Source organism: Pteropus alecto, unplaced genomic scaffold (genome assembly GCF_000325575.1).
Source record: "Pteropus alecto unplaced genomic scaffold, ASM32557v1 scaffold45, whole genome shotgun sequence".
Taxonomy (NCBI): Eukaryota; Metazoa; Chordata; class Mammalia; order Chiroptera; family Pteropodidae; genus Pteropus; species Pteropus alecto.
In genome coordinates, this window is record NW_006442491.1 from 1901907 (window position 1) to 1914082 (window position 12176).

The 12176-nt window shown below is 37.0% G+C and overlaps 1 protein-coding gene across 2 annotated transcripts in view; it reads right to left on the bottom strand.

Annotated features, from left to right (window-relative positions):
* Positions 1 to 12176, bottom strand: part of KIZ (kizuna centrosomal protein) — a 109361-nt gene that overhangs the window by 86130 nt on the left and 11055 nt on the right. For both annotated transcript variants that reach the window (XM_006921548.3, XM_025039928.1), the window contains exon 4: positions 5192 to 5284. In XM_006921548.3, coding sequence (XP_006921610.1) covers positions 5192 to 5284 — 93 coding nt within the window. The remainder of the gene's footprint in view (positions 1 to 5191; positions 5285 to 12176) is intronic.

Genomic DNA, 12176 nt, shown 5'->3' on the forward strand with positions numbered 1-12176 from the left:
GGGCCTAGACCTTGTCCTGTGGAAGCTCATAGTCTAGTGAGCCTGGAAAAAAAGAACATTTTCTACCCTCTTCTGAAAAAAGGTCTACAGATCTAGTTTCAAGGCCAGGACTTGAAAAACTATTTGTGTGATTCAGTTTAATGTTTCATTGTTTTCTAAATAGAAACACATACAAATAAAAAGGCTATTAAGATACAAAGAGGTCCAGGTGAACCCAAAGAGACTACCTTTTGACTTGTCATCGCTCTAGGTCAAATGAAATCACAATTTTGAGGATGGAAGAGCTGAGGGGTCACCATTCCCATGAAGGTACAGAAAGCTCAGTATTAGAAACTTAGGCAACTGCTCAGAGCCCCAATTTGAGGAGATTCTTTCACTGTTTATAATTGAGCAGTGATTAAAGGAGATTGTTGATAAAGGAAGCACTGTGGGCCAGTAAGGATAAGAAATTGGAGCTTATATAGATAACTTTAAGTAATAACCTAATCCCCTCCCCCCTTCCCTACTGTTCTTTCTTGTAGCAGGTGTGACAGGGCCAGGCTCAAATCCCTGGGGCCCTCACCATCTCAGTCCATGCCTACGATGTCCTCTTGCAAGCACCTGTGCCTCTTGATCTGAGTACAGCGTCCAGACGTGGGGCCAGGTGCAACACTCAGTCAGTGGCAGATGGGAGGTAAAGGATAAACACTTCCTTTCCCTATCCCTATGTGTGATAACTCTGAGGCATGTTCTACATAGTCTTCCAAGGTTCACCAACTAGACTGAATTCTGGCTGCTCACAGTGGCAACTTAGTCACACTCTTTAATGGCTATGTCACTTCTCTTTCTCCTCTATCTGGCTTCCTGGGACCACTTCCCAAATAAACTAGTTACATTCAAATCATTGTCTCAGGATTTACTTCTGGGGGATTCCAACCTAAGTCATTTCCTCTTTAAATATGGGCAGTTTAGGATAGCCTTTTGACTTATTTCTCCTTATCAAGATGTTTATTTCAATCACGTGTCCCTTCAACGCCATTGTTTGCTTCACCTCTTGGACATGAACCTGGGCCCTCTAGTAGCTGCCTTTGTCTTATGAATACTGCTCAGCTCCTGGGAGCCACAGTTCGTCCTCTTAGGAATGGAATCCTTCCCACCATGTAACACTTGGGTGCCTTCTTTTTTATCTAGTGCCTCTCCTGCAGTGGCTTCCTCCCAGTCACAGCTCCACCACCTTTTCTGACACAGCTCAAACCTATAGCTGAAGCCACTGCACACTAGGTGCACATTTATCTTCTCTTTTGAAGTTCTTCTTCAGTCGAGCTTTTCTTCGGTCCAACACATCCAACTCAAACAGAAGATCCTTTTATTGAAAACATGCACAGTTTAGAGACAGATACTCTGCCTTCCAAGGCTTACCTGATTCAGTTGGAATATTTTAGCATCAAGGGAGACCTTTTCACCCTCTCCCAAGTTTAGGTAAAAATGCAGCATCTAAATGAATAACTGAAATATTTCACACGGTGTTGGCTAGACTGTTTTTATTTGACCAGAATTTCTCCAAACTTTTGAAGAGCATTTCACCCATATGACTTTAGAAGTCAGTGTACCAAGATGGCTAATAACATGGATGCTAAAGCCACATGGTCTGGGTTTGAATTTTGGCTCTGCCTAGCTGTGTAGTCTTGGGCAAATTAATCAACCTCTCTGAGACTTCTATAAAATGAGGATAAAAACAGTTCTACTTCCGGGATTGTTGAGACTATTAAATGTGTTAATGAATATAAAGAGCTTAATGCAGCACCTGACACAGAACAAGTGTGCAATGATCATTACCCATTGTTACTATTATTATTAGAAATGGAAGTAACAACCTGCACGACCATTCTCCATATGACCCTCGCAGAAAGGTTTACAACAGTGGAAGTGGGACTCCCCAACCAGCATTTGGCCCTGTGATGAAATTCCCTGGTCCTCCACATTCTCCAACCTTGGTAGATTATAATCTTCCTGTGAACTATCAGTTCACTTCTGCTTTTAGTAGAAGACATTTCACAGTATAATAATTGAAAGAAACTTCACAGCCCTCACCCCAAAATTTATACTCTCATTAACAAATACCATTTCCATCTCTCTTGCATACATGTTTTGATGTAGTCACTGCTGATACAAAAAAACTGAGCAACTAGAAGAACATACCTAGATACCAACAGAATTAGACTACCTGAAAATTTTAAAAAATGACAATGTATTATAAAGGGGAAAGATTATTAAATTATAGTAAAATTTGTGAGGCATCAAATGGGGCCTGAACATTGTCGTTTTGCTATCTATTAACAAAAAAAATTTACTAAGTAAACTAATACTGGAAATAAGCTTAGTGGATAAACAGACTAATGATTAATTCTTTTAAGAGAACACATGACTCTGAAGAGCAGCCACTGGATGCATGAAAACATTGGATGTGTTATTACAAAACTGAGCTAGAGTTTTACATTAAAAAACTAGACAATTCCTACTTCATGATTTTTCTTAATAGAGCATCCAAATTACTGCTTATGGTTGAAAGTTGCACAACCACTGTTTTAAGATATCTTTTTATAATTCCAAATTATCATTAATTTGATAGGTTTTCTCTCCTTCGTTAGTGTTTTCCACTTCAATGGCCACCCCCGATTCAAGCCCTTGGTTAATTCTTCCTGTCTGAACTGACCCTGGTTTCCTCAGCTCTATGAGTTCCTTCTTCCAGTTCATCCTGCACAACACTGCCAGTCTCATCTTCCTATAGGTGCATACCTGCAATGCAGCTGCTCAGTTCACAAGCCTTCATTTCCCCTTGCACCCCACACATATGTATGATTCCATGTTGTACCTTTCCCAGCTCATTATCTACCACTTCCCTACAAGAACATCAGACTTTAGCCAGACTGGACAACTACTCACTGGGCTTTCTTACTTCTACTTTACTCACAACATCTCCTATCCTTGGAATATCTACATCACCACTGATTGACATCGTACCCATCCCTCATGACAGCTCAAATGCCACCTCCTCCAACAAGCCGTGGATTACTCATTTCAAAGGAGGCACACCTTCTTTCTCCATGTAGCTCATGTCTGCCCCATGTAACTGGCACATATCACACACTACCCCATGCCTTAGAATGAACAGCACTTTGTGAGAAGCACCTCAAGGGCAAGCATTGTGGCATTCATAGTAGGTGCCTACTGTGGCTTCTTAAACAGAAGAACTGCTCAACAACTTCAACCAGTGAGACTGTACTGTGCTTTAGGCTAGTGCCTAGAGACCAATGACTTTGGGCACAGAGACTAATTCATACCACTCCTAAAGCAGAGGAGCATAGATATCTACTAAAAGTAAAACATAACTCACATGACAAGAAATTTTTCTAGACTTAGTATTAGTTACTATGAATTAACTAATTCATGATTTTGCTAAAATGTATTTACATTTTAACTGATAGAACAATGGGAAATTGAAAAAGGCAAGATGTTAATTTCTCAAAATGTTACCTAATTGATTCTTACATATAGTCAACACTCAAAGTTTTTATGGAGATGACACTTTTCAGTATAAAGGGGAAACTTCTAATTATTGTATGTAACATTTTAAGGAATTATCAGTGGTATGTCTCTTGCCCTAATTTTAATTATGACTTAAAAGGATACTACATAACTGTATGTAAGGTAAGGAATCAGTAGTGCAAATAGAAAAAAAAAGTTTCCCATTATACTTAAGTACCACTGACATTGCCATACTAAGAATGTGTCTATCAGGAACAGCATAGAAAGAACAAACCAATTTATAGATTAAAAACATGTCAATTATTTCATGACCAAATGTCAAACACAAAAACTACCTAAATGGTTTATAAGTCTATCACATCACATCACATTAGGCATACATGTGATGGCACAGAAATAATTTATCATGAAAGGTTTTTTTTACATAGGTCAAGTTTGCTGGGGCTTGATGTTTTGTATCTTACAGTTTAAAGAATGCTCTGAACTCTAGATCTTTTAACTTTTTAACCTTTTGGAAGGAAAAATAAAACTTCCTATAAACTCAGATTAATGTCTGCTAATGCACGAAAAAAAGAAAAACCAAAACCTTCCTCCTACTATAAAAACAAAATAGTGTGGCCTCTGTTTCTTTTCTGATAAGAGTCTTAAATACCAAACAGTTAACTGAATAATAACATTTGCTGGCAGCCAGGCAGCCTGCTTAGCAGATATATAAAGCAGGTAAAAGGAGAAAAAGTTAATTTCTTGGCTGAATGATTCCATCGGTAGCTATAGGGCAAACCTGAAAGTCTTTTAGTAAAGTAGCAGTTGATTCTTCTATCAATCTGTAGCACACATACTCTTCCAAGGAAAGCATTAAATATGAAAATCATATCCCGTTATCATCTGTTTCCAGCTTTCAGCCCAGTAAGCTTTTCTTAATGAATGCTGCAGCCTAAGGAACAAGCACGCTGTTGGCTTTTCTGAATAATGGAGTGATGCTACCATTTTTGCTTATTACAATATCAACTGGCTGAGGGGGTTTCACACATAGTCACAAGTGACTACTCTTGCCAGCATGCTCCAAGTTATTACAAGATGTTTTTAGACATTTCATCTAAAAGAGCTTTACCGCTTTTAGTGAAGAAAACATCTATGGTCTTGAACAGAATCATTTATATGGAGATAGGCGGGAGGATTAGAAGCCTGCATTATGGCAGATACATAGAAGAATTTACTTAAGTATTCCTTGCCAGTCTTTTTGTCTGTTGCTTAGATATGCAATCCTTTCTTTCTACTTTATCTGAAAGTAGAAAGTGAAAAGGTTAAAATGTACAAAATTATATATATAAAGAAAAGAAGCAAGATGCCACATTTTGTTTACTTTTCATTAAAAATATTTCTGGAACAAAGAAAAGGCAGCAACAAAGCATTATTTAGAAAAACAATTTCACCTACAAACAACACTGAGGTTTTCTTTGGAATCTGTCTCTTACACCCACAGTGACTGCCTTACAGCAAATTTAATTGAATTAGACATTAAAGCAATACTCAATAAGTAAAAGCCTTTAAATAATCACAGGTTTAATAAAAAATATCTTGTAGTAAGATTAAAAAAACAGTATCTTAAAAAGATGAACACTCCAGAAATCCTGTTAATGGGAAGTTTATCATTTTAATTTATTACCTTTCTTCTGTCTTCATCTTTCAGTTCACCTTCTACTCCCAGGCTATCTTTTGAGAGTAGCTGCATCTTCTTCATTCGAGTCTCATATTCAATCTAAATATAAACAAAGTTTGATTTTGTGGTGGACATTATTACAACTAGCACTTCTCTATGTTTTTCGGTCTTTACAGCATAAAAGGAACAGTGAAGTAGAAAGTAAAACTGATATTGCTGAGAAATTCAACTTATCTTAGACAATTTCACAAACAGCACCTATGAAAAGATGAATTCTATAAAGTGTTATGTGTTTTTAAACAAAATAAGATTTGATGGATTTTTACTTAGACTTTCATCAATTTAAGGAATAAAACCTTGATATACTAAGCTATCATGAAAACCCAGTTACTTTATTATGAAAGTTACACATTAGACAGTGTTTTCTCTAAAAAGTTTTGTCCTAAACAAAGAAAAATAAATCAATTGATTTACTTATCTGTATAATATCTATATAATATCATGGTCCTACTAGTAATAGTAATAGAGAGTAAATCATTTGCTAGATGATCAACTTAAAATGAATTCCATTTTCTATGAATAGGTATACACTGTATACATTAATGATCAGCACCATAGGAATCAAGTTTGCTCTGGCACTAATGACTACATAAAGATGCTTGCATCATTATTGCACTATAATTGATTAAAGTGATTCCATCACAAAATGACTTTTTCTTAAAAGCAAGGCATGAAAAGCACTTTGATTCAGTATGTTAGTAATTAATGTCTAAAAATGTCACTGAATGTGGTCCATTACAGATAAGTATCAGAATATTTTCTAAATTAGGCAGTGATGCTCTACAATTAGAAACACACCTATGAGATAATCAAATCAAAAACTTCTTCCTTAGTTCTCAGTCTGAACATAGAAAAGACCTGGGCTTCATTTTGACACACACAAAAATGAACAGATAATAATAACCAAAACTGATTTGTTTCCCTCAAAATATCTTAAAAGGTATTATATGCTACCCTTTTTTAATAACAGTTAAGCAGGGATTTTTGTTTTCTCTATCAGAATGTTATTAACATGATAGATGGCAGTAATGATCTAAATAGATACCCAATTCAATTAAAGTTTTATAAGACCAGAACAAACGATAAAATAAACCAAAAAAAGATAAAGAAATGAGCAATTAAAAAATTTCAATTTACATCTCTCTGTTCTATATCTACTCTTTTGAACTCAAAGATATTTAATTCTTAACCCGAAGAACTTTCAACAGGCATACTTTCCAGATTCCAAGGGAAAGTATCTTCTAAAAAGGATAGATGGGGTGGATTATAAAATAAACAGAGGTTTATTAAGTAATTAGAAGTTAAGCAAAAATTCTTTGTTCTTGTGGCTACAAATGTTTTCGCCTGCTCTTTGAGATCAGTTATAAACATGGTACAGGCATTGCACCCGATTTCCTCATTATGGGATCATTTCAGAGCCATGCCTTCAAAGAGAGAGTACTTTCTCATGGAAACATGAAAGTATTCAATTCATTTTGCTGAGGCAAAAAGTGCTGATTGCATTAGGGCTTCATTAAAGAACATTAAGGAAAGTATCTTTAAGAGTCCAATTTAGATTGTCCTCGATGTATCTGAAAAATTTACTAAACTTATAGGTACTGTTCCAAGTGAATGAGTCAAGTAAAAATTATACAATGTATTCAAAATCAAGAAAGTTATGATAAATTCATAATTGATATAAACTTTAACTCTGCATTATCTATGACCATAGATTTCCACCAAAAACTACTCAGCTCTCTTTCTTTGCCTTTATAATACTTGGTTTTTATCCATTAAGTCTTTGTCCTGAACGCTGGAGAGCAGGGGTTTTCAATCATGCTCTGCAGGGGCCATAAGGCCATCTAGTTCCATTTCCTCTTTTATCTGTATTTAAACAAAGGATTCTATTATGTTTAAAAGTTTAAATTTGGAAAACACTGTATAGATGAATCTTCCCAAGATTTTCCCAGCTAAAAATGTCTGATGAAACAACAGAGTATGTGTCCCTATCTGCATCTATTTCTCTAAACATCAGTCTTTCATGTTTTATTACCTATTTCTTCTCTGATCAGGTCCCATGTGTTTCTCCTGTTTCCACCACACATCAGGGCTTGCACTACATCCTTTATCTCTGGTGCAGACTTGGGTCCCGTTCTCTTCTTGCCCTGTGGCCTAGATTCCTTACAGTCAGATTTGCTGCTTCAGGGGTCAAACTACCCATGCCTCAGTAGCATGCTGGTCCAGGGCCTCTCTAAGGATAATTCCAGCATACCTCAACTCCCCTAGGGTAAATCTGTTTTAATAAACTCAAGAGCATTGAATTAACCCATGAGGTAACTTCCTTTGTTACTATTTTGCTTCACAGCACTGGGCTTGATGTTGCCCAACTAAACTTAGGAGGATCTTTCTATTCACTTCCTTACTCTGCAAAAAACAATTTACATCTGTTCAATTAATGAAATCTAATGATAATGATCTTCAGCCATGGGAAGAGAAGATGAAGGTTCTGGCACATCTTTCAGGTCTCTTGGATATCTCTCCATGCTCACAACATGCCCCATTTTCCATTATGTTTCCTTCTTTTCTTTTGTATTCTCATTCACATTCCTGCACTATTCCCTCATCAAATTACTACTTGCCTAAAAGTGCCACCATCACCTTTTTATCATAGCCTTCCTATCTTCTTTGGTCTTTGGGATTATACAGTAATTCTCAGTTAGAGAATTGAACAGACATTTAAGATATCATATGAGAATTCAAGAATGGATACAGAGAGTTACATAAATTGTCTGACTTGACTCTCAGGTGAATATAAAAGATGGAACTAAGATTCACAACTTTTGTTTTTCTTCTGCTATTTTTTCTGGGCTTCCTCTCAGATGCTGGACTTTTACCAAAAGATATGGAGGAACATTTATGTATTCAACTAGTTCATATTAACAGGCAAGACACTGTGGTTGATAAAAAATTGGATTTGCTACAGACTTTGTCCCCTAGGAAGCTGAAGGTCGTGCTCTGCCTTCAGTGGCTGTCACATGATTAGAAGAAACTGAATGAGAGCTCAAAAGATGTGTTTTCATATTTTATCTCGTATGGGCACATATAACCTAGTGACTAAATTTTCAACAAGAAATACATCTTTAAATAAAGACATTATATCTTCAGAATGCCTCTGCTATTGAACACAAATGCATATCCCTGGAAGGTATAACACAGAGTGTAATCAATATCACATTAGTTCTCACATAGTTGTTCATGGTTCATAAGAGAACAAGACAAAAATGCAGAAGAATTTTCAGTCAAGGTGGGGAGACTCAATGCTTACTGAGCACTTATTATGTGCCACATTCTGGGTCAGATACTAAGCAATGAAATGATAAGCTCACAGTGAGATGGGAAAACAGATGCATACAGAATTATAATACCACGAAGGTAGTGTTTGCTGAGATAATTATGACACAGACCTAAGGCAGAATTGAGGAAGAAAGCCTTCTAGTTGAAGGATATAGGAGATAATATAGTGCTTTCAAGAAAATACAAATTGTTCAGCATGTTTGAAGTTCTGTGGGTGTGTGTGAGTGAAGGTGTAAGTGTGTGTAAAAGAGAGCATGTACAGATATGTGGGAGATATATAGAAAGACAATGGGAAGACACAGAGGTGGAAAAGAGAGGGGAAAAGATAGGGGATATGGAGGAGACAGGAGTAGAAGGTTAACAAGAGGTACAGAGAGGAGACAGAATGAGGAGTGGGCAGAGATGGGAGGAAGAGATGGAGATGGAGGGAGAAGGTAGAAGGAGACAGGCTGGGGACAAAAAATGTGCTCATGCCTGTATTTGTATGTGAGAGAGAGAAGACATAAGTGGGGGGAGGGGTGAGTGGGTGCATGTGGCAGAGAGGTGGAGGGTGGATCATAAGGTTGAAGCTATGGGATGGTATGTAGGCAGAGACCAGCCTTTGAGCTTTGTCCTGAAAAGACTGAGCACTCAAGGATTTCAGGCAGAAGAGAGACAAAACCAGGTGATGACTCTCCCTGCTTGGGGACCCTCCCTGAATTCTCCGACATGCTAGCTCCATGCCTCGTACTTGAATGTGGGAGGCAATGTGCTCCATGCATGTCCGTGTGACCTTTCTGGGTGCTCCTAAGTACCAGTATCCCTGCCTCTGTGCCTAAGGCTCCTCAGAACCTGGGGAGCGCTCTGCCCACAGGAGCACTTGGTTAATTCCCCCAACACCTGTACCCCTCCCCATCAGTCCTTAATTAATGAAGCTCAGACATCAGTTTATGCATATCCTGAATGCTCTGAACCATTTGCCAGTTTCCCTGTCAGATTAGATTAATCTTCAGGTGCCAACTTCAGTAGTTGGCTTAATAATATACTTAATAAAGTTACTTGCGCTGCCCTGTCTCACATCCCCACTTGCCTACTAACATTCCTTGCACTTTTCAAATTAAGTAAAAAAATGATTTATATTTGAACCCCTGTCTCAGGGTCAGAACTCAACCTGAGACAAGGGCAAAGAGTACCCAAGGAAAACTGCTCTAGGAACCAACTGGGACTCGTCTATAAAAGCTGCTGATGCAGGGAGTAGGGAGGCAGAAAGAGGGAGAGAAGAACACAGTCTTCACAGCATTACTAATATTTACATTCCTGAACTACATTTATTCAGCTTCTTTATCCATATGACAAGTGGCAATACAGTCACAACACTTTATTTTCAAATATATATGACAGATCAATATCCTTAAAAGGCCCTGAAAATTATTATAGGCCCCTAAATAAAGTAGTATAATTCACAAAATCAGTTGAAAGGCTTTTTTTTTTTTAGCTTTTAATACACTAAAATAATTTTTAACATTATATAAAAAGGTGGCCCAGTCTTAGAAAGAAGGAGAAATTCACTTTCTGGAATCCTACCGATTAGAAGTTCATTTACATTAACTATATGCTATTCAACAGGAAATATCCCTGGCATGTTGGAGTGTGTGGGTGATACACTATGAACATGCTCAATCAGAACACCTTTCTCCTAAGACTTCCATGAGGTCAGTCAGTAAAGGAGGTAAAGATCTGATACCAGTGTAGGGCAGGATTAAGAGAAGATGAGTTTTGGCATACCTAAGGCTTCCACTGAACAGTGCCACAAAAAGAAGAGGCAGAAAGAAATGAGAAGACACCAGAGACAAACATCCTCTACCCCGAAACTCTGCCTACTGCACAGCTTGCTGAGGTAAGTGGTGTCACTGCCTGGTTTCATGGGCACACATAAAGCATGCAGACTTAGGGTAGCTGCCAAGGTACAGTTCTCCATGAAACTCACATCTCTCCCAACTGTAGCTACATGCTCTTTGATGCCATCAGATTTTTTAAAAGGCATTCCTTATCCAAAAATGAAAAAGTAACACCTACATATTTTTTGAACCATGTTTATATATTCATAAGCTTTACTTATTCCTATAAATATAATTTATCATTTTTAAGATGATCCTTTATACTGATATTCTTTAGTAATTCATTATATAAATTTATTTTTTATATATCTTATTATATACAACAGATGATCTCAATATAAAAAGATTTACAAAGGATAATTCTTCTCTTCAAATTTCTCCCTCTCACATTTGGTTATAACAAGAAATCAATAATTAGGCAATTTTCATTAATATGAAAATAAAAGGAAAACTTCTATTATTTCTTTCATTCTACTGGGAAGGCAAACTTCCCTACTTAGTCCATCTCTATTATTTTCTCTGTGAAATCTTTGAAAAGAAGAGGTTTACAATGTTGATAATAATAATTGCTTTGTGAATTTAAAGCCTTAATTAAATTTAATTAATTTAAATTAATTAATTAAAAATTCAGTCCTAAGTGTCACATTTTAAGTACTCAATAGCCATGTATGGCTAGCGGCTACTGTATTGGACAGCATCAGTTTAGACAGAGAACATTTCCATGACTATAGAGTTCTATTGGACAGTGCTGGTCTCGACTAAATTTCCAGTTTACAGGAAATATAGGGGATGCTATACAAATTAAGTTACATCATGAGAAGCTATGATTCTTTTGTAAAGACAATAATGCTTTTGTTGAAAAATAGAAGGCAGCAGGAAAAGAAGAACAGCAAATATGAGATGGATTGAGTCTATCGGAGCTGAGCATAGCAGTTGAGAACAGGACACTATAGATATGACTCATTCATAGGGTCAACAGGAGTTGGAACCAACTCAACAGCATGTAACACACATGTACAAGTTAAAAGATACCTCAAAGAAATAACCAGTTAAATTCAGAATGTGAATCATTCTACAAGTCTGCCTTCTTCAAAAAGCCAGTGTCACACACACACGCACAAAAGTGGTGGGAGACTAAATTAAGATACCAAAAAAGACACTAACCAAATGTATTGTTGGCTCCTGGTCTGAAAAAATAAAGAGATTTTTGTGGGTAACTGGGAACATTTAATTATCAGCTGGATATTAAGTGATATTATAGAATCATTATTAATTTTCTTAGATGTGATAATGGTATTATGATTATGTAGGAAACTGTCTTTGTTCTTAAGAGATCCACATCCAAGTATTTAGGGGAGAAGTGTGATGGTGTCCGCAGCATACTTTCAAAAATACACACACACACACACACACACACACACACACACATATGAGTGAAGCAAATATGGCAAAATTTTTATAACTACTGTATCTAGGTAGAGTACGTGAGCTGTCGTAGTCCATTTGGACTACTATAACAGAATACCGCTGACTGGTGGCTTGCAAACAACAGAAAAGTATTGCTCACAGTTCTGGAGGCTGGGAAGTCCAAGATCAAGGTACCAGCAGATTTGATGTCTGGTGAGAACTTGCTTTCTCCTTCACAAATGGCTATTTTCTCACTGTGTCTTCACATGGTAGAAAGGACTGAGAGACCTCTCTCTATTATAGGCGCACGAATC